Source organism: Hevea brasiliensis, chromosome 16 (assembly GCF_030052815.1).
Source record: "Hevea brasiliensis isolate MT/VB/25A 57/8 chromosome 16, ASM3005281v1, whole genome shotgun sequence".
NCBI lineage: Eukaryota > Viridiplantae > Streptophyta > Magnoliopsida > Malpighiales > Euphorbiaceae > Hevea > Hevea brasiliensis.
The window spans coordinates 68015016-68041198 of record NC_079508.1 but is presented as its reverse complement, the minus strand read 5'-3'; the positions used below and the strand labels follow the sequence as shown (position 1 = coordinate 68041198).

The 26183-nt window shown below is 32.1% G+C and overlaps 2 protein-coding genes across 4 annotated transcripts; one reads left to right on the top strand and one right to left on the bottom strand.

Annotated features, from left to right (window-relative positions):
- Positions 1–1766: 1766 nt before the first annotated feature.
- On the bottom strand, positions 1767–9537 carry LOC110640019 (uncharacterized). 2 transcript variants are annotated; one of them, XM_021791151.2, is made up of 12 exons: positions 9124–9537; positions 6654–6772; positions 6457–6563; positions 6280–6367; positions 4492–5563; positions 4318–4372; positions 4081–4162; positions 3818–3898; positions 3150–3254; positions 3010–3059; positions 2710–2830; positions 1767–2071 (listed from the first exon to the last, which is right to left on the bottom strand). In XM_021791151.2, exons 1-12 carry the CDS (start codon positions 9293–9295, stop codon positions 1991–1993), a joined length of 2133 nt encoding a protein of 710 aa, XP_021646843.2. In that variant the 5' UTR covers positions 9296–9537; the 3' UTR covers positions 1767–1990. The 2 variants fall into 2 exon arrangements, with proteins under 2 accessions (XP_021646843.2, XP_021646844.2); XM_021791152.2 differs by lacking the exon at positions 6654–6772.
- Positions 9538–13709: 4172 nt separating this feature from the next.
- On the top strand, positions 13710–24765 carry LOC110640008 (agamous-like MADS-box protein AGL19). 2 transcript variants are annotated; one of them, XM_021791142.2, is made up of 8 exons: positions 13710–14049; positions 14294–14487; positions 23228–23309; positions 23697–23758; positions 23856–23955; positions 24092–24133; positions 24241–24282; positions 24428–24765. In XM_021791142.2, the coding sequence occupies exons 2-8, from the start codon at positions 14306–14308 to the stop codon at positions 24560–24562; spliced, it is 645 nt and encodes a 214-aa protein (XP_021646834.2). In that variant the 5' UTR covers positions 13710–14049; positions 14294–14305; the 3' UTR covers positions 24563–24765. The 2 variants fall into 2 exon arrangements, with proteins under 2 accessions (XP_021646834.2, XP_021646833.2); XM_021791141.2 differs by having other exon boundaries at positions 13712–13877.
- Positions 24766–26183: the final 1418 nt, after the last annotated feature.

Sequence of the window (26183 nt, the reverse complement as noted above, 5' to 3'; positions counted from 1 at the left end):
CGAATAGTGAGAACTAACTTTTAAAAAAAAAAAAATAGTGAAAACTAGCTTACAACTACGTATTGTAAATTTTTTAAAAATATATTATTAATTTAAATTAATAAAAATCCTTAAAAAGAAAAAAATCTTAATAAAAATATTTAATTATTCTTTTAGATTAATTTTGATTCTCTCATTATTAAGTAAGATAAAAAAAAATAATGTAATTAAATTATGGATAATAACAAAAGAAAAGAAAAAGGGAAAATAGAAACAGAGAGAGAAGCAAGGTGAAGCCGAGCCAGATGCAGAAAACGCGAAAAACGTAATTTCCAAGAAAAAGAGAAGCAATGTCGTTGAAGAGGTAGAGGTGGGGTCGCCGTCACAGCTGTCTCTTTGTCCTCTTTCCACAACCTAAGATTGAGACAGCCTTAGCGTGGTCCCTTTTAGATTTTTTCTTTTTCTTTTTTTTTTTTAAAGAAAAATAAAAATTACAAAATACGTAGATATATATATATAGAGAGAGAGAGAGAGAGGGAGGGAGGTGATAATATAATAGGGTGTAGTCCTTTTCATCAACCCCACACATGGGGACTTTTCTGTTTCTTCTTTCTCTCTCATCGTTTTTCCTTTTCCTTCTTCCCTTCCATTTTTCCTCAGTCAATCAAATATATAATCATGTTAGCCACGCCGCTTATTAAATAAACATCTATTTAATCCAAATTACGATACTAAATAATTCATTTGGGAGAATAATTGGATAACAAAACACAGTAATATCGTCGGTGCTGCGTCGGATCCACTCTTGCCCAGATCTTCACACAGCTTGCTGGTCCACAATTCCAATACGTCGTTCGATGTATTGGTTATTTTATTTTAATAAATACAACTTTAATCTCATGTGATATTGAAATCATTTTCATGTGAACTTTTAAATTCAAATTTCAATCACAATCCATTACACCAATAAATAAATAAATTCAAAATGATGCTTTTCGAATGGCTTGATTCTGAAATGTAAGAAGAATGAAATTGTTTTTTTTTTTTTTTTTTAGCATTTTTCCAAATTTTTTTTAGGAGAATGAAGTATTTAAACAAATAATTAATTTCTATATAATACGAAATAGATATCTAACTAGTCCGCAACTGATGCAGGGACAAAAGTATTACCACGCACATAGTCTACAAAACAAGTGCTTAGAAGCAAAGGAATTTTCTAGGAAAGGGGAGTGAGGAAACTCTCATATGGAAACAGAGAAACACGACAAAAACATGAAATTTGATTTAAATTCTGTAGACACCCATGTCACAGTGTGCTTTTTAAAAAACGACAAATGTTTACGCCTTGGACTTTTTAGTGTTCAACTCGCAGCATTAAAATTTGATGATAAATTTAAATCAAGGCTTCCTGGCTATCTTCCCAGTCAAAATCATCTCTTGGCCCATAGCCTCTAGATTTTGTACGTCAAAATGTTGCCGAAAGGTTTCTAGGTCAGGTCCATGGCCACTCGATGCGGACATAACTCATGTTCAACAACAATTTGAAAGCAACATCCCTACATAACTTTTCAAGCGTGCGCTGGGCTCTCACACAGATGAAAGTTGCATGGATAGGCTTATAGAACAGGATCGGGATCACAGGCCCTATAAGGTCGATGCAACGCCTACTGGTCCTACCCATGCCACTTCCAAAGACAATTCACTTAACTAGACCCATTATTGCTCCACAGTGGAACCTCCACTTTTGTCTAATGCAGCAAAATAAACGGACCTCTATCCATCTACCATTCCAACAAAATAAAGCAGCTTGCATAGATAGGAGCAAAAGAGATGGAGAGAGAAACATAGTTAAAAGTCTACCAACATGGTACTATGTATTTTTTGCAATAAAAAAACTTTATCTAAATCACATGTATGATTGATTACCTAAGTTTATTAGTGTCATGGACAAAATGAAGCCAAGGCACAAAACATTTACAGTGCAGACTTCCAAGTTGCCCTAAAGCAGAACTCACATCACAATGCACTTATCCTTTGATTTTGCTTCAGGCCTGGAAGATGAAGATGGATATTTCCCACTAGCTCTAGCAACCTGCACAAATTCATTTTTTGTTAAAGATTTTTATTTTTATTTTTATTTTTATTTTTGTTAATCATGCTCCGCCACACTGGGAATGCTAGCAGAAGCTTAAGGCAGGCACAAATGTCATTCCTAGACGAAAAAAGACATTAAGATTCTGAAATTTAAATTCAAATCCGTCTCCTCTATAGGGAATCTACCTGATGAGTGACAAAAGATAAATTCACACCTCAATCAAGTCTGCAAGCAGTCGACAAAAAAAAAAAAGAAAAAGAAAAGAAAGTCTGCAAGCACAGTGCTTGCAGTAAATCTAAAGCATCTTTGAATTATTTAATGGTTATGTGACATCAAATTAACAATCATCGTTCTTTAAACCTATTTGAATGCATCATCATAATGTGGAAATTACATTTTATAGAAATTGTCACTTTCCTTGGATAATAGCATTTATATAATTCATACTTGCAGACCCTTATGGATAGACATTTACCCATGTGTTTTTTATCCCCCTTTTCTTTCCAAGAAATCGAACTCAAGGCACAAGTTAAGTTGACATCTAATATCAAATGAATAATTAACAGCAGCAATTGATCATTTCAAGCATCAGCAGAATATCCAAACATCCAAGAGTAACACTTTTAACAGCCTACCTGGGGACCTGTAATCAGTCCAGAACTGCCACTAACAGTAGGTTGCTGCACATCATGGCGTTGCGGCTGCTGCTGCTCAAACTCCTGTTGTTGCAGAGCTATTGCATATTGCAGATCAGAACTGCCACAACAATGCATTTATGAATGTAATTCTTGACTTTAAGCAAACTATGGACTGAGTACAAGGAAAAAAAAATCTAAAAAGCTACATGTAGAGTTAAAATTAGTAAGTTCTCCTATAGCATATGCTTTCCGATTAAAGATTAAATCTATGCATCAGTGAAAAGTTGGAACAATTACTTTATATCCAAACCAGCTTGTGTTGCAGTATCGATGCTGGCAATATAGTCCTGAGGAATATAAAATCAATACAAGTTTAAGTAAAGGTAAAGACAAAATGAAAAAATAAAAAATATTTTGGACCAAAAAGAAATACATACAGCAGTACTGGCCATGGCATTGTGCTCATCCCATGCATCATTTGCTTGACTTTCCACCTTGAATTCCTTGAAGTTGCCAGTCATGAACAATGTATCCCCATTGACCTGAACAGAATGGAAGGTTAAAATTAGGACACCAAACTTTACAAGCTATCCCTAGAAAGAGACAGATTTAATAAGTAATCATAATAAAGTGTTCAACATTCAAGACTTGAAATCTCAATCTTGCTTATTATTCTTATTTTCTATTTGGACGTCACAAAGATAGCCAGAAAGGAACAGAGAAAAGGCATTTTATTCTTTGCCGTTTGAAAGTTAACCCAAAAAAAAAAAAAGATTTATTGCCAAATATTTAAAAAAAAATCCTATCAACACACTGCCACTAATGGCACAGCCATAATTATCTGTTAATAAAACAAAAAGGGAAAAGTATCACTTTCTTATCTTTCAATAAAATGCTAGTTTTTTAAGCAAAATATTTAACCAAATTGCAGAAAGATTTCTTCATTTGACCATCAACAACAACAGCTTAAACATTTCAATTCTTCTATTATTTTATGTTGTATGTGCAGTGTCTATTGCATTTTGTTTTCCAACAGAACTGAAATCAGTGACCAACAAGAAAGACATGTCCCTCAACAAGAAGATGCTCTAATAGACGGTTTTACCTCATTTAGTTTCTCCCACACCAAATCATGCTGGTTCAAGTAACCTTGGTCTGTAGCTAAAAGATAAAGTTCACCATCATACTGCGAAAGAGATGAGTAAATTTATTGTATAATTGCATTTAAGAAGAACAGGGAAACTAAACTAGAATGACTATTTATTTTCTCAAACTGGAAATGCATAATAAAAATGGTGGGAAAATCAGTACCACAGTATTGACAGCTATACTGCATATTGCAAAAGTAGACCCTAGTTCATAACTAACCTTAAACATAGTGCTGAAGTGATTGTTACGGAAAAAAACACATAGTTCACGTTCTTTGAGCCCATCTTGTAAACAAAAAAGGCTGAAAATGAAAAATTCAAAAGAATTACATATGCGCCCAGCACAAAAGAGAACCAACTAGGCAAAGCAATTCACTAAACCCAACACAAAAAAGGGGAACAAGAGAAATCCAGAACAAAATAGGAGATTAGATAGCCAATTAATGTGTCAACATACCCACAAAAGGTCAGCTGACTAGCATTGTTCTTCAAGAAGTTCCTTATCAGTTCCCCTAATGTGATTCACGAACAATGAGAAAACACGTTTGAAATCAAATACCATATTCACTGAACAAATATAAATGCACTTGATGTGCAGCAAGTCTATGACAGATATCCAATGCTGACTTACCTTCTTGTGGTGTGATTTCATCATTTGACCTCATAGTTTTATCGGCCTGTTCTGCAAGAATCACCTCTCCTTCATACATAGGCTCTCGGTGTTCAAAAACTGCAGCTCCTGAATCTAATATGCATTCTTCTCCTTCATAAATGGGTTCACTGCCATCAACACTCGAAGTAAATGTTTCAGATACATCTAAATTCTGCATTCTGCCACTAGAGGAATCTGAACCCAGATTTGGTGTAGATAACCCTGATACTTCTGCTGTGTCATGGCTGCCAGAAATATCTGCTGGTTCATGAACATCAGTTATGGAAGCCAATTGACTCTCAACCACTTCACCTCCTCGAGATAAGACATTTTTTCCTCCAGATAAGAACAGTACACCTGCAATCTGGACTGATGTCTCACCACTGCAATTCTCAATTATAGCATTACAAGAACCATGACCTCTGGATTCTTTATAAGTTGATTGATCAGCCAGGTTAATCTGATCAACCTTTGAGGGAGAACATAGCGATTCCCCAGGAAGAGTTTCTGAAGGGTTCCTCTGCTCAATCTTTGAAGCAGAACATGTCATTTCCCCTGGAAGAATTCCTAGATGCATGAGATTACTGTGATCACTGCTCAAGACACTATGACCATTATCAATGGCAATATGCCCCTCTGACAAGTCTACAGAATTTATAGGCACAGCCCCCTTTGCACATGTATGTTCATCCGAATCAGTAGGCAGAACTCCTTCACTAACATCAGCTACAAGAGCATCACCCATAGAAGTGGGCAATTCATTCTCTGACAATTTTAAGACCCTCAATAGCTCTGCTTCTTCTTCTAGGTCCCCTTTCCTCAATGTCTGGTGATCAGATACTGGACGTGGAGAATCATCAAAAGATCTCGCTTTGGAAAGACAGGGAGAAGGAACACCCAGAGTTGCAGTGGTTGCAGCTGCAAAATCAACAGAATCTTCCTCAGGGTTATTCTTACTTTCACCTTCCATGTTTCGTGTTTCCAGGGCAACAAGCTCTCCCATAAGAGCATTATAGGACTTTGACCCAATAGCATTTGCAGTATCATAATCCTAGTACACACGCATACATGAAATTGATCATCTAAATTAGTAGATGCTAAAATCCAAATCAAGACATACAAGAGTGCATTACTTCTGATGGAAATCAGGACAGCAAGGGACCAAGAAAGGTAATATAGCAGGCAGCATACCCTGATAGTGATAGTTCCAACTAAGAATTTTCCATATAGAATTCAGAGTTTTCTATTGCATCATGTATTCCCACAACCATTGGCAAAATTCCAAAACAACTGTTCAAATCAGGCAACATGAACACAGTATAGACAAAACAAACTAATTTGAAGGTAACTACAAATTTAATTGACAGCAATTGGTTCACAGAATTCAGTTGTGAAAAATTAGAAAATAATTTGAAACCAAAATAGGAAAATCATTTTTTCTTCTTCTTCTTCTTCTTCTTCTTTTTTCCAAGTGATTAATCTACAATCTACAAGGAAAAAGCAGTAGAGTGTATTTGGAAAGTCTTAAAATGCAAGAATTCAACACTATACAAATTGATTTTATTGAATTTTCAAGAATAAGAAATCACTCTAAAAGTGTGTGATTTTGCAAGAATTCAATTCATTTGGAACAAGTATAAGACATTCTATTATCGTGTGTCAAATTATCATATGATCGATTAGGCATTACTGTCACTAATAGGACACAAAGAACCGGAATCTAACTAAACTAATACAAAATTATATTTAGGTCTTGGAAGAGCATACTTGAGGATCAACTATCCAACCATGATATAAAGGGATGTCGAGCAAATCAAATATGGCACATTCTGGGGTGAACTCGAAATCGTCTATCCTGCACATATCATGCATATATTTATAAAAAAAGTAAGAAACAAGCACTAGCACATGTGCACACAGACACAGAGGAAGGGAAAGTACAACCTCCTAAACTTTATATTTACATCAATTCCAGTTGCAAGACGCGGAAGTAAATCAATAGCATCTGCAATATTCTGCTGTTGATTTTCAACATAGCCTGCATCTTTATTCTGCATAACAGTAACAGCCAAGAAATCAACTTACACCAACAAAGACAGAATTTCTTGATGCAGCCAACAAGGAATGTTGATGGTTATTACATTTACATTACTGTTGGAATCAATCAAGCGTTCTGCAACCAGAGATAATAGTTTTTCCTGCGAAACTTCGGCTATATCTGGGCTCAAATTTAGATGGTTCCTCAATAAAAGAACATTACCTATCAAAAACCCACATGTTGATGATGAAGACAAAACTCTAATTCTAATTCTCAACAAAAAGTGATAAGAGTAATCCTTTACATAATACATATGCAATCTTGGTAAGGTTGACAATTTTAGACACAACCTGCAAACACGACATGAACATGACACGAAAATATAGGGTTTGGGGTTAGGCTTATTCGTGTTCGTGTCGACCCATTTATGACACGGTTGTAATCGTGTCGTGTTACGGGTTAACCCGACTTGACACGTTTATGACACGATTTAATATTCATGTCACGTGTTAAACTCGTGACCCACTAACTCATTTGATCCCCTATGACTCATAAAACCACTTATATAGCGTGTTAAATGAATTAAGTTGTGTCAAACCATGTTAAATGAGTTATTTCGTGTTAAATGGGTCGTATCATGTTGTACACCTGATACAATTTAATATTAATCGTATCATGTCGTGTCGTATAACTTGTATAGTAGAAGGGTCGTGCTCGTGTTTAAATTTTTGACATGATTTGTTATTCGTCTCGTATTCATGTCGCTCTTAATCATACTTGTGTCGCGTATTAACACGACACGAACATGAAACGAACACGACCCATCAATCCGAATTGCCGCCTCTAAATCTTGGTTTGAAAATTTTACGAAGTGCTATATTGCAAAACAATGGTGAAAAAAAAAGGAAACTCCACACCCCAACCCCCCCCCCCCTCTTTGAAAAAACAAAAAAAAGGGAAGTTACACAAACGACTGTTGGTTGATATTATAATACAAAAAAATATATAAATAAGAAACCACATCATTTTCATAGTATCAAACTTTAACTAATATACAGAATATTGTACACTTTAGAAAAAATTATATTTGAATATTTCACTCTTAATAATTTGAAACTTAATAAAGCATTAATTAAAAGAAGAATTAAATACAAACATTTAGTTGAGTTAATATTATTTGCATTTCCAAATACCAAATGAAAGCGTTTGACATTAGATTCAAAAGTCACTTTCTGTTCACTTAGTTTTCTTTCAATAGCAAAAAGATATTTTGAAAAATTAACAACCAAGTGAAAGAAAATAGAGAAGACAACAGGAGATAAGAACTTAGTCCGAAAAATAAACAAATATCAACTTGTAGCACAATCTTTCCATTTCAAATGTAATCTTCACTTGATACAACATTTAATGATAACACAAATAAACCCTTATTTTTCATCCTCAGTGGAACCACTGGAATGAAAGATGCTATTAGTACAGAGCTTATTTAAGTAGTCCAGCCTTAAGGGGAACTGCTGTAACATAATGAAAAAAAGTCATCGGTACAAAACCGAGCAAGAAAGTAACACAGTTATTATCAAAACAAAGTATCCAATCAACTATGCCTGCACAACATTTGTTTGGCTTTGCTGAAATGGACTATCTATAATTTAGTGTAATCCTTAATTATAATGTTTGAATACTCAACTGCTAAATACCACTTGGCTTCATAGTGATGAAATCTAGCTCTCTTGGTATCTAAAAAACTCATATCCTGAATGCTCATTTTACAATAAACTACAACTCCTTTCCCAGTAATCATTTGAGACAATTCAAGATGAAATGATAATGTACTAGTGACAGAGAGACGAAATCAGTAATCTATAAACAACCAGAAACCATGAAACACAATCCTCGATCAAACTTTCTTTTTCTCCTTCCTCCAAAGCATTCCTAGATCCTCATTGAACTTTTTTTTCCTAGATCCTCATTGAACTTTTTTTTCTTCTGTTCCACTTACATATACAAGAGAAACTGACATAACAAATAATCTTCCTTTGATATCTTAAAAATGATATTTGAAAAGAAAAGCTTTGGATTTAAATTGGAACTTTTTTCAAACCCTAAAAATGGGGAAGAAATTTATCAAATTACCATATTTTTCAAATTTGCATTATTAACGAGTAAGCATCATAGTCTTTTGCCATATCTTGATTAATTTGCATTAATTTAAGCGCCATAATCTTTAGCTATATCTAATTGATTAATTTGCATCAATTTCCTAAATCACTATTAACGAAATTTAACACTTTCTAGGGAACAAAATTTACATCTCCGAGAAATTAAACCAAAGCTCTGTTTGGCTACTGAAAGACAACATAAACGCGCAAAACGTGTATCTATAAATACACGGAGTCCTAACCATTCGATTATTTGAGTTAATTCGCTAAATTACATATTAAAACATCCTTCGGCGCTTTCACGTAATCGAAACCAAACCAGCACTAGGCCTAAACCTAGCATGAAGATTTCATTTGATACAGAGTTAAAGAAAATGAGAAACCCTAGGAAGGGAGCAAGCGAGAGATAATTACAGATAGCAATAAGAGGGCAAGGTCCATTGTCGTTTTGAAGAACGATAGGAGTAGTGCGACCCAAGAACTGTATTGTCTTCGTTTTGTGGACGCACTCCTCTTTCACTGCCACTTGTTGATTCTGTTCTTGTCTTTGTTCTTCGCTCACCGAAGAAGTAGACGCCATTTCCATGGAAATTTGATCCTGCGATGTTTTAAAAGACGGCTCGTTTAATCTATCCAGAGATAGAGCGAGCGAGAGAAAGAGAGGGAAAAAAGAAAAACTTGGAAAGGTAGGCAGTAAACGAGACTTATAGAATCAGATGCACGGAGAGGGAGATGAAGATGGATACGGTTACGGGAAGTTTATTTTCTGTTTTCATTTTTCCCCCTCGTCGAGGGTCTCACCAATGCCGTTTGCTTTGGCCTCCTGTGTAAATTACTATGTACTCCTTAACTACTGTTACAGTTTGCTTTTGGCTCATCTCATAAAGATAAATTTATTTTCTTTCTTTTTATCTATCTCAATTGAAAAACATAAATCAATATTGATTCTAATTATGAGTTATTTATTTTTTAATTAAAAATATAAGTCAAAAGTATATTAAAAAATATATATATAATATTTATTATTTTAATTACATTAATTATATTTTTTTAAACTATAAAAATATATATAAATATACGAATGTGTCTATTTCTATAGGAGCGAGGGAATTAGTGAAAAGAAAAGCATATTTTATTGGATGAAAATGAGATACAAGGCCTAAATCCATTAGAAGTAAAATAATGCATAACACCACCCAATCTCAAAGGAAAAGGCCTAAACCCTTGCAAAAACAATGAGCCCTAAACTAAAATGGGAATGACGTTCTTCTCTTATGCAACAACCACCTTGACCTCTCCCTTCATCAACATCTTCACTTGCCTCTGAAAAGGAAAGGCTTGACAGCACAACCATGCAGAGGACCAAACGTTCACAGTGGATGAGACTAAGGGCCATAATCATGTCGGACTAATCAGGAAAAGCTTAGCAGTGCCAGGACCTTGCATGCTTGTGTAACCTCGACAGATATGGTGACCACATTGACACTAAACTTCTAAACTGCCAGCCGATAATCTACTCTGATAAACTGCATCAATAAGGGAGACGCCTTCAACAAGAAGAACAATCTCGTAGAACACTAACTAAATCCCCATCTAAAAAGGGCACCAGAACTCCAAAGCCATAGATTAAAAAAAAAACTAGACAATAAGAACGAAAAGAAGGCCAAAATAACCCAAAAGAAAACGTAAGTAAAGGAAGAGTTGGGGCACTAAATAAACCCCCTTTTTAGAGAGAGTTGAGAGCATTTTCTATTTTAGAGATAGACTTTTTTGTGCATTCTTAAGCTTTCTTATGCATATATATATATATATTCAATTATTGAACCACTGTAAAGGAAAACAAAAAAGTAAATAGTAGTGATGAAGGAGGGAGTTGAGTCGTTTGGATTGGAGAAAAGTATTATTTTCAGAGGAATTATTGTTTATTTATATAAAAATACAGAGATGAGATTGGTTTTGAGTTTGAATGAAATTTAATTAACAGAATCAAATACTAAACTTAAAACCGAATTAATATAATTGTAAAAATACATAAACAAAATAATACTAATAATACTTCAAGACAAAAGAGTAATTTTTATTATTTTTTTCCTCTCTTTGTGGGTTAATAGTTTAATTAAAAAAAATTCATGATTATTTTATTTTTTTAATATTTTATTTTTACTTTATTACTTAAGATATGAATTATTTTTATCATTTTACAAATCAACTGCATTTGTTAAACATAGTGCAATCAGTCTGCTAGGCGTTCCAAAAAAAAAAAAAAGGAGTGCTAGGAGATGTTAAGGACCAAAACCCAAGCATTATTTGGATTAGGGAGCAAGCTTGTCTAGGAGATGTCAGCCCATGGCCTAGCATTGGTTGGACTTGGGGGTCAGAGAAGTGGAAAACAGGCTGGAGCAAAAGCAAGCAGTGACTATCATAATGAATTCATGGACCATGTCCACAGTGTGCCACATTTTGATGGCCCACATGAAATTTTCCTATGTTAAGCTGCCTGGCCCTGATGTGTTGGTAGCTTACTGGTATCATTTCAATTACAAAAACTCTTGTAATTTCTTTCACTGAAGAACGTGGGGAAAAAAAAAAATTGTGAGTATAAAACATTGTCTTTACAGAGATGAATGAACCCCTCCACCACATGGGGGAGTCCACAAGCTCCACAATCATGGATACCAATTAAAAAGGCTAAGGCTAAAACCTAGCAGTTGTACGCAAGGCAGACACTTTCTTTGCATCTTTGTGCTTGAAAGGACATGCATCAGGGTGTGCAAACGGTCGGTTCGGTTTCAAACCGAACTGAACTGACAAAACCGAGAATCAAAAATTAAAAATTTTAAAAACATAACCGAACCGATTGAGAAGAGAAAACTGAACCGAATCAAATCGATGAATTTTGGTTTGGTTCGGTTTTAAACCGATCAAATCGAAATTTATAAAATTTCATATTTTTAACATTAAATCTAAATAATAAAAACATAAAAACAAAAAAAAATTAGAAATCAAAACTCAAAAATCTAAAGGTTCGGTTCGATTTTCTTTGATTTCAGTTCGGTTCGATTCGATTCAATTTGATTCTATTTTTTTTTATTTCTTATATATATTTAATAATTTCGGTTCGGTTCGATTAGTTTTTTTTTTATTTTTTTATGAAAATAACCGAAATTATCAAAATTATAAACCGAACCGAACCGATTAAACTTAATTAATCGGTTCGATTCGATTTTTTGATTTAAACCAAAAACTGCTTTCCCCTAGGAGCTGTTCTGGTCAACTTCCAATTGGCCTTAAATGAACTACAGTAACGTACATATGCTATCGATACTCTAATGCTAATTATATTGAAAGATATTATTAAATTTGGTTTTTAATAATAGAATTTCTTTAAAATATACACAATTAAGGATCAAAACAAAAGGTATCCTTATCTCAATAAATTTAATCACACCTTTCACAAAATATTATTATTTAGTCAATTCATGCGCTTCTTCTCTAAGAAAAAAAAAGTTTGAAGATGGAATCATATCCCAAAAAAAGCCTAATATTTGATAGGGCGATAATCAAATTATTAATAAAATATTCTTTCTTCTAAAATTTACATATAAGACTTAGACAATTATATTAATCAAATACTAATGGACATGAAGTATAATTCAATTATCAATTAATTAACTTCATCCAATAAATTAAAGAAAGATCTTTGAAAAATCATTATATATATAAATTCGAATAATTAAAAATTATTAATCATAGTGGTGAGGCCCACATCAGCATCAATCTAATACAAAATGGTACAATGGGTGAGCCTGGAACTGCTCTGAACAGCGAGAGAATGGATGGGGATTATATATATCAACTTCATACATAGTATGATTACATAAGCTAACAATTTTGTATGGTGGATTTTCAATGCTTTTCCTCTTATAACCAGTGCTTAACTTTCTCATAAATAGCATATACCCAAACTGGGAATTATGGACTTAATTAATTAGAACACTAAATAAGGAGGGAATAGCATCATCAACTTTGTATTTAGTGACAAGACTAATTGAATAATTTATTAATCGATAATTATTAATTTAACAATTCGCATGTACAATATAAATATGTAAAAATTAATCTGTGATCATCAGTAAAAAAGAAGAATAATTAGGGCTATTATTATTATTATTATTATTATTATTATTATTATTATTATTATTATTAAATAAATATTAGGAGCAAAATGGGAAGCACCATTATCAATAAAAGGAATGCCACCATCATCGGGGTTTCCATCATCAGACCAAAAGCACAGGTGGTCCCAGCAAGACCTCTGCCTGAAAAGACTAGTTAAAAACTCCATGGGTGCACCCTCTGACGCAAAACCAGCTAATAAAAACCTCATATGACAAATCGGGTTAATTTATCATGGGTCAGCAAGGTCACATGCACCCGCGAATCTCTGTCGTTGAATCCAGAGAAAGTACTGATCCAACGGTTGAAATACCTGTTTGCCCGTGAGTAGTTGGGTACTTCATTGCTTTTTAGTTTGCTTTAGAGAATAGAGAGACAAACAACCCCTATGCATCAAACAAGGAGGTGACACGTGACAGTACGTGATGGCATGACATAATTGGTTCAGCACTCTCCATTCACAGTACGGAAAAACTCCGACGTGTCTTGAAACCTTGTACGGACAGATAGTTCCCCCTCTTCACTATTTACCAAAACTTTGTTTTAAAGTGTCCGAAGAGTGCTCAGATTTTACATACAACCTTCGAGGGGTTGTTTATTTTGGGAGCTGTCTGGGGGGAACTGGCAACCGACAGGAATGTTCGCTGTCTTAGCCTTCACATGGGGTGTTGCCTCTCAACTGGATACCGGAAAAAGAAGTTGTCAGTCTACAAGGGCAGGTGTCAAGAGAAGGAGGATTGGGCATCAAAGCTATGGTGCATCCTGATGTCGCTTTGCTTGGGTGGGGAAATAATGGGAATCACATGATATTGGCATTAGCTCACCCGTTTAAGTCATATTCCCTGTTTTCTTTTTTTGGGAGGGGCGTGCTTTTTTTCTCAGTTTACCAAAAGGAGAAAGAGATTGGGTTCTTGATTTGTTGTTCTTTCTTTATTATTTCTCTTTTCAATTTATTTATGCTCCTCTACTAGGGTTATAGCCACTGCGCTAGGGTAATCTTTAATCAAAATCTTTTTCTGCTCATCCTCTTCTCATTATCTTTCTAGGGTTTCTCTGTCATCTTTCAATTCTTTTTTCTGGGTATCCAAGATTTCAGCACCCTTCAGTTGCAATTTTCTGTTTTTTTTCCCCTCATTCTCTCTTCTATTACTCTTGCACATAAAGGTTTCAGTTTTCTTGTCAGGCATTTCCAAATTTGTCCAAAATTTTGTTATTTTCCTTTCTATTTTTGGAAACCTTATTTGGGTCTTGCATAGTTGGTATAGTAGTCTCTGATATTAGGTTTCTTCATATTCCTAGAAACAAAAAATTTACCATTTGGTTTCTGGTTCTTTCCATCTTGAGCTATTTCCAGCGTATTTTCCTTCCTTTTTGCTTAAATATACTTTGGATTTCTTTTCTCCTGCAGGTATATGCAAATATGGTGAGAGGAAGGACTCAGATGAAGAGAATAGAAAACGCAACCAGTAGGCAAGTAACCTTTTCAAAGAGAAGAAATGGGCTCCTCAAGAAGGCCTTTGAGCTTTCAGTTCTCTGCGATGCTGAAGTTGCACTTATCATTTTCTCTCCCAGGGGAAAGCTCTATGAGTTCTCCAGCTGCAGGTACAGTTCTATCTTTCCATACGGATATGTGTTCAAACATATGGCAAATCTTTCTTTCCTTTCTCTCTCTTTTCTAATAATTTTTTTGTAATCTATGAATATCATGCTGCATCAAATTGACCATCGGAGCTTATTGAAAAATATTGATTAAATCTGTGTATAAAAGCCCCCCATTAACTAGATTAAAAAAAAAAAAGGCGATGGTACGAAGAGAGTACGAGCTTTCAGGCTTTTATCAGTTATAATTAAAGGGTCTGATCTCTCCTCTTTTTCCATTTATTTTTTCCTTTGGTACCATATCTAACATAGTGATTTTGTGCTGTTTGGTTTTCATGTTGATTAGTCAGAATCTTGGTATTTTTTGCGTCTTATTTCAGTTTTCATTTCTATTCAAATTCTTGGGTCCATAGGTCTCGGTGCATGCTCAGAAAAAGAAAAGAGAGAGTCCTCTTCCATTAGGGTTCATTTGTTAGATCAATTGATTTACTTCACAGAAACAAAATAATCACTAGAGCACTTCAGCTATTCTATGTGTACTCTTCAAAGAGTAATAACCTGTTTACCCTAACAGGAACACAATTTTCAAGTAAGTGAAAGAAAACAATAAACATATTTTCTTAATGATAACAAGAAATATAAGTTGTTGAAACTTAGCATTTGATAGTTAGAACTAATCGGAAGGTGTTAATGAATGACAGTAGAATTACTAATAAAGAAAAAAAAGGATTTCATTTCAACCTAGTAAGAAAAAGGAACCTGGAATCCGGCTGACTATGTTGCGGGGGTATATTCTGAGATAGATCGAGGTGGTGGTTTTATATCTTGTATGGTCTACTGCCCTTGTATGTTTATAAATTACAATACTGCTTCTGAAAAGGAACGTACTCCTTTCTCCAAGGCAACCACCATCCATTGGTAAGAGAGTTTTCTTGTTCTTGATGATAATGTGAAGTGTAATTTCTTGATTTGTGACCACATGATTAACTGAACCCCATTAAAATATCTTGCAACTAGGTTATCAACTGAAATAATTAATACCTACTCCCAAAAACTCGGGACAAGCAACACGTATGCTTAATGAGCATTTCTTTAATTTCTCCAAGTATCTTTAACTTTGCTGAATTTATTGGCTGATGACTCGCTACACATTGCTGTTTGCTTTCGGTTTCTAATCACAAACCTTGTTTTTGTTGCATTTTAACTCGTAAGATTAGTGTAACAAAATTTTATAAACCATTGTTATAAGATGTTTTAAAACTAATTAGAGCGGTTTAGGAAACTAACGAAATGTAATAGAACAAATTTCATGTTCTTTCTATTTAAGATGATTAAATAAATGAGCTGCTTCACGCCTTTAGATCTCAAAATGCCTAATTATATATTGGCTGCTTCAATATTCATAACATTTCTTGCTTAATTAGGAATCGTCATGAGAAGAAAAACTATGAAACTGTTAGAATTATGACTCAAAATCCTAGTGAGATTTGGAGAGACTTTTTCCTAATTTGAGTGGGAAGAATATTCCTCAGTAGGATAGAGGAATATTTCCTAGATAAAGTAAAATTCTTATTTTAGTGTTATTCTAAATTGAGTGGGACTCCTAATCAGATTACGATTGAGAGAATTAATAGAAGAATAGTGAAAAGGTTTATTTAGCTTTTCAGCTCATAGAGTGAGGTTGTAGCCCATTATGGAGAGGAGCTTTAACAATTGTTGAGGATTTGACTCTGCCCATTGATGAGGGATACTTGCCCATTGATGAGGGATACTTGTCTATTGCAGTGGAGAGAGATTTTGACCTAAAATGGAGAAAGGATATAGAATTCAAGAGAAAGGAATTTTTGTCTATTGGTGAGAAGGCTTTTTCTCATATAGTTGAAGACACTCTTTGTGGTATAGTATTATAATAGTAAATATATTGAGTTATGTCTAGAGAGACTGAGATGGACTAACTAATATATTTACTATAAGCAATTTGATGTAATATGAATTTTCTTGGGTGTAATTAGATTTATGGGTAGTATAGTTTTAAGTTTGTAATGATGATTATTTATTTGTTGATAGTGGAAGATGGCATGCTCGTGAATGTAACTCTATGTTGAGAGGGTGAAACACGTAAATATTAGTATTTTGTATGTTTACTTTATTTATTTATAGTTTATACGTTTTTGCGGTGCACAACAGAAACATTAGGATTTTCATCCCACAAGCAAATTGGGTAAGACACATCTCTGTTCTACATTGTTTTTGGTGTCTTGTTAGGTTCGTCTTTAATTCTTGGGAGAAGAGAATAGTATATATCCGACTTCTATTTGAAGAGGATTTTGTGAAGTCATAGCATTTTTAGCAAAATACTGCTTGATTATGGGTGTCAAGAAATCACTCAATTTTAAAGTTCAAGGCTGTCGTTGAGAGCTCAAATCTCTGATAGACACCCACCCGTGTATGTTTATTAGACTCGAGACATGAATAAACATAGGTCTTCTTTACCTTGTATTAAAATATTTATATAAAAGTGTTTAACTCTGAACTCTTTTGCTTATGAGGCTATAATATTATGTCAAAAAATCATTCTAACTAAAAACATAAGCTTATAGATGAAAGTTTTAAGAATAGTTTTATATTTACAACCATCGCATAGAAATTTATAATACATTGCTCTCCATGCATGATGCTTTTCCATTTCATATAGTACATCAATTTTTTCCTATTAATCTCCTTTAATACTGTGACTTCACAAATAGTTTAAAACCAACACAAAGGAAAATGTGCTTTATCAAGAAACAGATTTAAGATTGTTAAAAATGCTTTATTTGCGTCAATTACATATTTTCCCTCGACCAATTGCCATTTACACATTTGTGTTTGATATTTTGATGGAATTTAAGCTCAATTACCAAGGGGGTGTTTCATTTTTCTTTGAGAATTGGATAATAAGAAAACATGTTTGAGAAATAAATATGTGAATTTCCCTTAATATGAGAAAAGTATAAAAAGCAAAAATGCAAAGCGAACTTTTTTTAAATAACAAAATGATTGTTATAAATTTAAACATTGGTTTTTGTTAGTTAATCAAATAATTTCTTCTTCTACTTTTACAAAATAAATAAAGAAAAACTTAGCCAGCTAATCAAATAGAAACTTATTGAGAGTCTAAATGCTTTTGCATTGTAGGTTTCTCTTTAATGGCCACACTCATATTTCCTTTCATGGAATCATAGGTGGCCAAGGGATCCTTATATGCAGCTTGCCTCTTCCAAATGCAAGCTTTTTGAGAAATATGTCCATGCAACTAGCTTGCCATCGGCAGCAGACACTACTCATCAATTGAACTTCATACCTTGTGATATGTTACCTTGGTCATTAGGATATGTTCTTGGTCTCTCATTTTAATATCCAGCTTAGACTTATTCTCAACTACGGTATTGGAGTGAGCTCTACAATGCACTTTCAGTTACCTCATGCATCAGCATATTCAACTGTGCCATGGTGACTAACATTTATGCCATATTAGTTTTGTTTGTTTTGATTTTGCTTAGTTACTAGCTATCAAATGTTAATAGGGCCAACATAAATGCTAAGGGAGTGTTAAATCTTAGGCAGATATATATACTTGGAAAATTTTATTGAAGAGTTTGAACCTTGATAAATAAAGGCTATCTTTGTGCATACCATTAATCATACATCTTCTGTCTAATTAATTAACAGTATTAAGGTACCATCTATTTCAGGATTAGGGATTTTAAAAAAAAAATGTATTTTTTTTGGCAGTTTGGTGTGTTGTTTGAATCTTGATATTGGGGAGCAAACTCATTTATCAATTAGGCTAACTCTCGTGGTTTTATATAAACTACCTTGGGGTTTAGATCAACTACGTTAGCTAAGTGGTTGCATGGCAATTTACATTAATTACTAAGTCTTGTCAACAGTTTAATAGGATATATCATACAGGATTAACTAATCATGTCAAATATATTTAACTATGATACTCTCTTAATCTACACTTACGAAAAGTGACTTGTTCTCTCTCAAATTGTTGATAACTATCAAAATAACTATGCTTCACAATCATTATCAATCAAGCAACTAATATTGTAGTCGTGCTGCCACCATCATCTTAGATAGAGTAAATCAGTTGACTACACTAAAAGTACTGCATGAAATGAATGAACAAATACCATAAATCATGAGCCAATAAATGAATGACATGTCTTTAAATACTTTACACTCATAACAAGTGATTGTTATTCATTCGTTTGATGGAGTGCTATGGATGTAGTGAAGAACTTTTTGTTAGTTTATGTGTCCATGATAGGGATTATGTTGGAGAGGGATTAGCCATATCTTGCCTAATTAAGGAAGAATAGTTTTGTAGAATTGGATATAAAACACGTGATTTTACAATTTTCGAAAATTGTTTCAATTTTAGATTAAGTATCCCAATCTTTCACATTTGGTGTAATTATAGCCAAAACCTAAAAATGATTTAGAGAAATTTAAATTTTGTCTATTAAATTTATAAATATGGTAATCAAATGCTATAAGTTTATAATTGTGGTAACCAAACACCCTAAAAAGATTTTGTAATTTAGTAATTAAGCTGATTGATTGTTTTAAAAATTATAACCGCACCGATAAAAAAAAATAAAATGAACTCATTTAAAACATACATAGATAGATTTTTATGGATTTGAGTAATAAAATTTAAAGTTTAGGGTATTTGGTTATCATGAAATTTGGTGAGCATAATTATAATTTCTCTAAATCAATTTTGATCTTTGGCTATAAGTATAGGTTGGGATACTTAATTCAAAATTAAAACGTTTGGATAAAATTATAAAATCACTTAAATGTTTAGTGTTTTATGTCCAATTATCTTTTTTTTTTAACAATATCCGAAAGAGTGTTCTTTTAGGGATCTCCATGCAATGTCAAACCAGTCCTAAAATCTATTTTTTTAATTCTTTAAGTTATTTTTTTAGCAACAAACTAGGTTGAGAGGGCCACAAACTAGCTTTCTAAGGTCCTATTCAGCAGCAATTTTTAAGGTAGTATTTAGTGTTTTGATTATAGTTAAAACATTATTCTTTTCTTTATATTGTTAGGTGACATAAACATTTATACTACCATTTAAAGGTTGAGAAAGTAGGTTATGAAACGCTACTCTCTTAACTTTTAAGATAATATTTAATATTTTGACTATAGTGAAAAATATAATACCATTATTTTTACATTTAATAACTTATTTAACAAGTATTTTTATAAAATACTTATACTTTAATTAATATATAAACAACTAACTATTAATATTTAATATTTAATAACCAGTAAAATAATTGATAAGCTACTATTAACGAACTGATTCTTAAGTCCTAGAGCTTACACACTTGAAAGGGGATGGGTGGGGCACCTAAGCCATGCATTAGTTCCCTCATGCTCATACTTCAATGTTGAGGCTTTTGTTGATCGGCTTGACGGCCAACTAGTTAATTACTTTAGAATCCTGAAAACAAAAGGAAGCATGTATTTGATTTGCTTTTAAGTAATGCCCCTAGCTTTTTAGTTGATTTAGTGTAGTAAATGAAAGAAAAAAGTGATGTACGATGAACAAAAAAAATTAAGAAAAATCAAGAATCAATTCTTAAAGAGAGAATTAATTCTTGAAATATTATTGATCTTATAAAAATTGTAATAACAAAGTTTGAAAAATAATGAGAATCACTATGCCTATATATAGTGTTTGTATAACCCAAATTAAATTAGAAATAAAAACCCTAATTCAACTCTAATTAGAAATACTAAATAAGATAAATTAGGAAATAATAGACCTAATAATAAAATTTCTAAGTAATAAAAACTCTTTAAATTTTTTAATTCTATAATAATTAAAACTCTTAAATAAAATTTTAAACTTTCTATTCTGTATTATTCTCCCCTGATTGCAAAAAAACTCGTCCTTGAGTTTTGAAGTGCTGAATGATCACAAACTAAATATGGAGAATACACAATACAATCTTCTTGGATGGTAACAAAAAAATGGACTTGAAAAAGTTTACACTCTCTTTTGTATTCCTTGAAACATCTAGATGTATAAAATCAATTAGAATAATAGTTGAAAGGGTCTTTAACTCAGTAGGATCATCATTTTTCGTTGACTCCATGACTTAATTGTTTTCAATCTCCATTGAGGGCTCTAAGACATGATTAACTTCTTGCTTTCGAATCGACTCTGCAAAATGTAAATGTTTAAAACTCAATTCTACAGATTCTTTAATCTCAAACTTTTCAAGTTTACTTTCTCGAGGTTGCTTTTTTTGTTCCTCGTTCTCATCAAGCTGCTCTTCGAATTCTTCTTCTTGTTCATCTTCAACGTGAATCTTCTTTCTTGATTTATAATTTAAATTTCGTCTTTAAGTCCTTGCAAAGCTACTAATAATTCATTAAACGCTACTTTTGATAACTTATTAAGCTTTACTTTGGAGAACTTATCTAATTGTGCATTCAATTTTTTTACACTTGAAATCACAAGTTCTTTCCTGCATTCTTCAAGCTCTCTTTCCTTAACTTGTAAGAATTGTTGTGAATCTTTATAATCCTTTTCTTTATCTAGTAAAATCTAACTTTTTGATATTCACCATTTAAAAAAGAACACCTATCACAATCATGTACATAAATATAATTATCTATCCAATAATATAGAGATAGTAATTGACCCTTATGAAATCTAATATTATAATTAATTTCTTTGAGAACATTTTTGTAGTAATTGATTTCCTCTTCTAGCCTCTCAATATAAATTTCCAGGACATTTGAAGTAAAAAATAAAATAAATAAAAAAACCTTACTTGAAGAAAAAACTCAAAATTCAGCTTTTAAAAGTTGTTTCCATTGAAAATAGGCTATAAAATCAGATGCATGACATCGAACTTAGCAAGGAAAGAAACTCTTAAAATTTTGTTGATGTGGCAGTGATGACATGGTAGTGATAGCAGTTGATGTGGCTATTTGATGTGGGTTGTTGCTGGGCCTGATCTATTGCTTGTAGGCTCATAATAAAGCTAGGTGAGCTTTTTAGATGTGGATGTGGATCCGAATGCCTAATTTGTCGGGTTAAAGCTCCAAGGGTGTTGGATTGAAGTTCCAATGATGGGAAGAGACAGATCGGCTAACGGCGAGTTGCTAGGTTCTTTTAGTTTTTGACTTTTTTTCTTTTCTTTTTGAATTGTAGGTAGCAAGGAAAGATTTCGAAGGATAAAAAACATCGTGGGAATCTAAGGAATGAGAAGATTTGAATAGGAAGTTTGATAATTTTGCAGAGAGCGATGGAAATTTGGCTTGATTTTAGGCTCTTATACCAAAATTAATGTAGAATAAATAAAGAAGAATAAATAACTAGGAAAAACTTAGGATCAATCCTTAAAAAGAGAACTAATTTTCAAAATATTATTAATCTCATAAAAATTGTCATAACAAAACTTGAAAAATAATAAGAATCACTATGCATATATATAGTGCTTGTATAACCCTAATTAAATTAGGAATAGAAATCTTAATTTAACTCTAATTAGGAATACTAAATAAGATAAATTAGAAAATAATAGACCTAATAATAAAATTCCCAAATAATATATTTTTTTAATTGTCTAATTTTATAATAATTAAAATTTTTAAATAAAATTTTAAACTTCTTATTCTTATTATGATTAAAAAAATTATTAAGATTCTAATTAATGGGTCCTTTGGTATTATAAAAAATGTAAATAAATGCTTATGCAAATAGATGAGTGAAAAACGAGAACTTACAATTGAAAATAATTACTTGAGTTGGGAACAACTAACTCTATTTTTATTGTAGTAGTAGATTTATCACTGAAAATATATACTATATTATAAATTGATTTATGTTTTCTTTTAATATTTTACTTATTTGAAGTAAAATACTTGGATATACAGCTAACATGTAATAAATTAATTTAATAAAATTTCTCTTATTTACTTATTAAAAAAAATAATAAAAACTCTTGATAGGACTTATGCCTAAATTGGTGCACTCTAACTATAATATAGAAAAAAGTGCATCTAATATAAGTTCGAATTTATATCAGAATGAGTTCAATAACCATTTGATTAAATATTTATATTTAGATTTGTGCATTATATACACAAATTTAGATATAAATATTTAATCTAACAGTTGATAAACTTATTTTCATACGAGTTCCAACTCTTTGTAGTTGCATTATATATAAAAATAAAAAAATAAAAAACAATATGGGAGGGGCTTCTCACATATATTGGTTGAACGGGTTGAAAGCTTTTATTTGTGCTTTTAATGCTGATTATAATTGCTTCAATGGTCTTGATTAGATATACGACTCACAGATTTAGCTTGGTGCAGATATTTTTTCCCAACTTGAATAACGTTCAAGAAAAACTTGTTTTAAGAATAAATGGAGTCAAATTAGTCAATGGTTATATCATGATCGGTTAATCAAGGAACACATTCAGAGTAATATGACTAATATAAGATTATTTTTCATGATTTATGGAGAAACTCACATATATATGAGTATAAGAAATATTTTGCTTTTATATATACCTAACAATCTCTTGTTTGTATATCATAAACTTAGAATTTTATGTACAAATGGATGTGCGTGGTTCATATGTATGCTTTTTTATGTTAAATTATACTCACCACCTTCGCATTTGTTATTGTTTTGCCTGGGACATGCTTCAGTATTAACAAGACCATAGAGCGGTATCAGAAGAAAGCCAAGGATCTTGGAATCAGTATCAAGGCAGTTCAAGAAAACATGCAGGTTAGTCCTCCATTTACATATCCATATCCTTGATAGACTAACATGTTATGAATAACATTGAGATTTTACATTCAATATATTTTTTACGTCTAATAATTTTAAAAATTCCATTATATATATTGAAAAGGATAGACTCTTTTTTGATGATGATCACATGCATGGCAATTGATAAGGTTGGCCGGACCAAACCATTCTTGTAAGATTATATATGTGAATTGGCAAAAGAGTATATATGGTTCTTGTTCTTTAATTTCCTTCCCTCTAGCTACCTCTTATTCTGTGTGATCTAATTACCAAATATTTATATGAAAATGACAAGTTATTACTCTCTTTCCCATGATAAAAAGAAATGACTAGCATGAAAACTTTTATTGATTTTGCATGCAGAATGGGAAGGAAGATTCGTTTAGCTTGGCAAAGAAGATCGAGCTTCTTGAAATTTCTAAAAGGTCCAAGCCTTTAATTTAACACTGTCCTAAATGAAGTTCCATGTATTTTGGCGTTGGATAATTTCTAATTTGTTGGAGTTTGGATATATGTTTACAGAAAACTCCTAGGTGATGAATTGGAACCATGTTCCATTGATGAGCTACAGCAGTTAGAGAATCAGCTGGAGCGAAGCTTAACCAGAATCAGGACAAGAAAGGTATATATGTCATCATCCCGTTTGTTCAACACACTTTAATGTGGCTTCCTGGGATGTAGTTTTCTGGAGATAGAACAATGCATCTCTCAATGAAACTTAACTGACAGTAGGACGCTTTTACTTTGCTTGCACACAGAATCAGCTGTTCAGGGAACAGATCGAGAAGCTAAAGGAAGAGGTAAATTTTTGCTGCATGTATATCTGCATCTTGTGCGAGACTTCTTAGGTTATAATGTGTTCAAAGATTTGCTGATTGCTATTACATTTTGTTTTGAAACAACTCAGGAGAAAATCCTGATAGAAGAAAATACAAGGTTGCGGGCCAAGGTATTCTTTTTCTAATTCAAATGTTACTGTTATTAATTCAAAATTAACCGAACAAAACCTTAATAAAAATCTTAATTGAGCAACTAATGAGATTGATTTGGTTGCGAGTTTAGTTAATGGGTTTGTCCATGATTGATATTAATAGTGTGGGTTGCAACCATTGGACTTATCAACAACACAAGAGAAGCAACAAATAGCAGACGGAGAAAGCATGGAGGTGGAGACAGAATTATTTATAGGTCCACGTCCACCCGAGACACGAACTACCCAAAAACTATAGAAAGTTTCACTTAAATACAAAGCTCATCTTTTGATTTGCATCTAACTGAAATAATTTTGCCAAAATATATGCCATAAATGTAACCAAAGGAGTTGAATTGAGCCACAAAAAACTATAATATAAGTGAGTAAAACAACTTGTGTGTGAGTATCTATGTTATGGTATGAAAGTGTTATAATATTATTCTCAAAACTTGGTGCTTCTGATATTGATTTGATTTCATAGCCTAAAGTGAATTCATTGAGAGTTTTTTTTGAAAGGTGACTACTGCTACCCACATGAGTTTTTGTTATTATTCCACGTCCATGGAACAATCCAAACCACACGCTGACAAGTCGACCACTGTTGCCATCGAACGATCCAAACCCAGCCCAGCTCCATTCCTTTACATCCTTGTGTAAATGTTATGTCCTTTTTTCTCCGAGTTTGCTCCAGATGATGCTAGAACTTTTTGGATAAATTATAAATTAATATTTAAAATTTTATCGAAATTTACAATCTAATATTTTTATTTTAATTTAAATTAATTTATTTTTTAATTTTTAAACAATTATAGATTAATTTTATATTTACAATCACCGCTTACATAAAAATATAAAGCTAATATCAATTGAAAATAAAGAGTAAATTGTGGGTTTTGATAAAAAGAATTATATATTCTATTAATGTAGATTTGTTTAAATAAAAAAGTTATATTTGAATATTATTGCTAGAGAGAATAATAATTATAAATTGTGATTACCTTTTGATGGTAGATTTTATATGGTTCCGATGCACCAACTCACAGGGATGATCTGGTATATCAAACTATTTAAATTACAACACATCATTACAGAGATAAGTCAGAATTTTATCAAAAAATAAAATAATTCAAATATTTTTATTAACACCGTTGTCCTCCATTAATGTTGAAAGTTTCTTTGCTAAAACATCAAATGTGGAGCTGATAGTTAAAATTTTCGTTCTTTACAAACCCATATCGACAGAGAGAGAAAAGAAGAAGAAGGGCAAGATGAAGACTTTATGGCATGGTATGTAAATTTAGCTTCATAGCAAGAAGAGGAGTAGAAATAGAAAACACCTCGTCAACCGGCATTGACAATGACAGGAGTGGCTAATCTTTCCAGATTGATTATATATGTATATGTATTTATGAATATAATTTAAATTTAAAATTTTATAATTACAATGAGATTCTATTATTATTATTGAATTAAAATTTATTATTTAAAAAAATTTATTAAATTTTATAATTTAAAATTTTATTCTTATTTTAAGGATAGTTTAGACAAAAAAAAATTAGAGAAAAATTTATTGATTCAAAATTTAATTTATATTTGTAAAAATATTTTAATTTTTCTTAGAAATTTTTCAATCAAAATAAAATAAGAAAAAAAAAGAAAGAAAATAATTTATTTTTAAAAAAAATTTAATAAATAAAGACTTGAACCTGATTAAAAAATTAGAGATAAAATTAATTTTTTTTAATGAAATTAGTAAAAAGTGTATGAACTTAATTTTACCTAAATATCCTTTTATGATTTAGAGGAATAAAAATTTTTAGTTCTATTACTTGCCTTTTTTTAAAAATTATATAATAATTAATAATTAAAAAGTATAA

Excerpts from the sequence above, each read along its gene's own strand:
- LOC110640019 (XM_021791151.2), bottom strand. The coding sequence starts at position 9,295 with ATGGAAATGGCGTCTACTTCTTCGGTGAGCGAAGAACAAAGACAAGAA. Across the intron at positions 6,368-6,456 it reads GTAAATATAAAGTTTAGGAG|GATAGACGATTTCGAGTTCA; the intron begins GTTGTACTTTCC and ends TGATATGTGCAG. Across the intron at positions 3,060-3,149 it reads ATGCCATGGCCAGTACTGCT|GACTATATTGCCAGCATCGA; the intron begins GTATGTATTTCT and ends TATATTCCTCAG.
- LOC110640008 (XM_021791142.2), top strand. The coding sequence starts at position 14,306 with ATGGTGAGAGGAAGGACTCAGATGAAGAGAATAGAAAACGCAACCAGT. Across the intron at positions 14,488-23,227 it reads TATGAGTTCTCCAGCTGCAG|TATTAACAAGACCATAGAGC; the intron begins GTACAGTTCTAT and ends GACATGCTTCAG. Across the intron at positions 23,956-24,091 it reads CCAGAATCAGGACAAGAAAG|AATCAGCTGTTCAGGGAACA; the intron begins GTATATATGTCA and ends GCTTGCACACAG.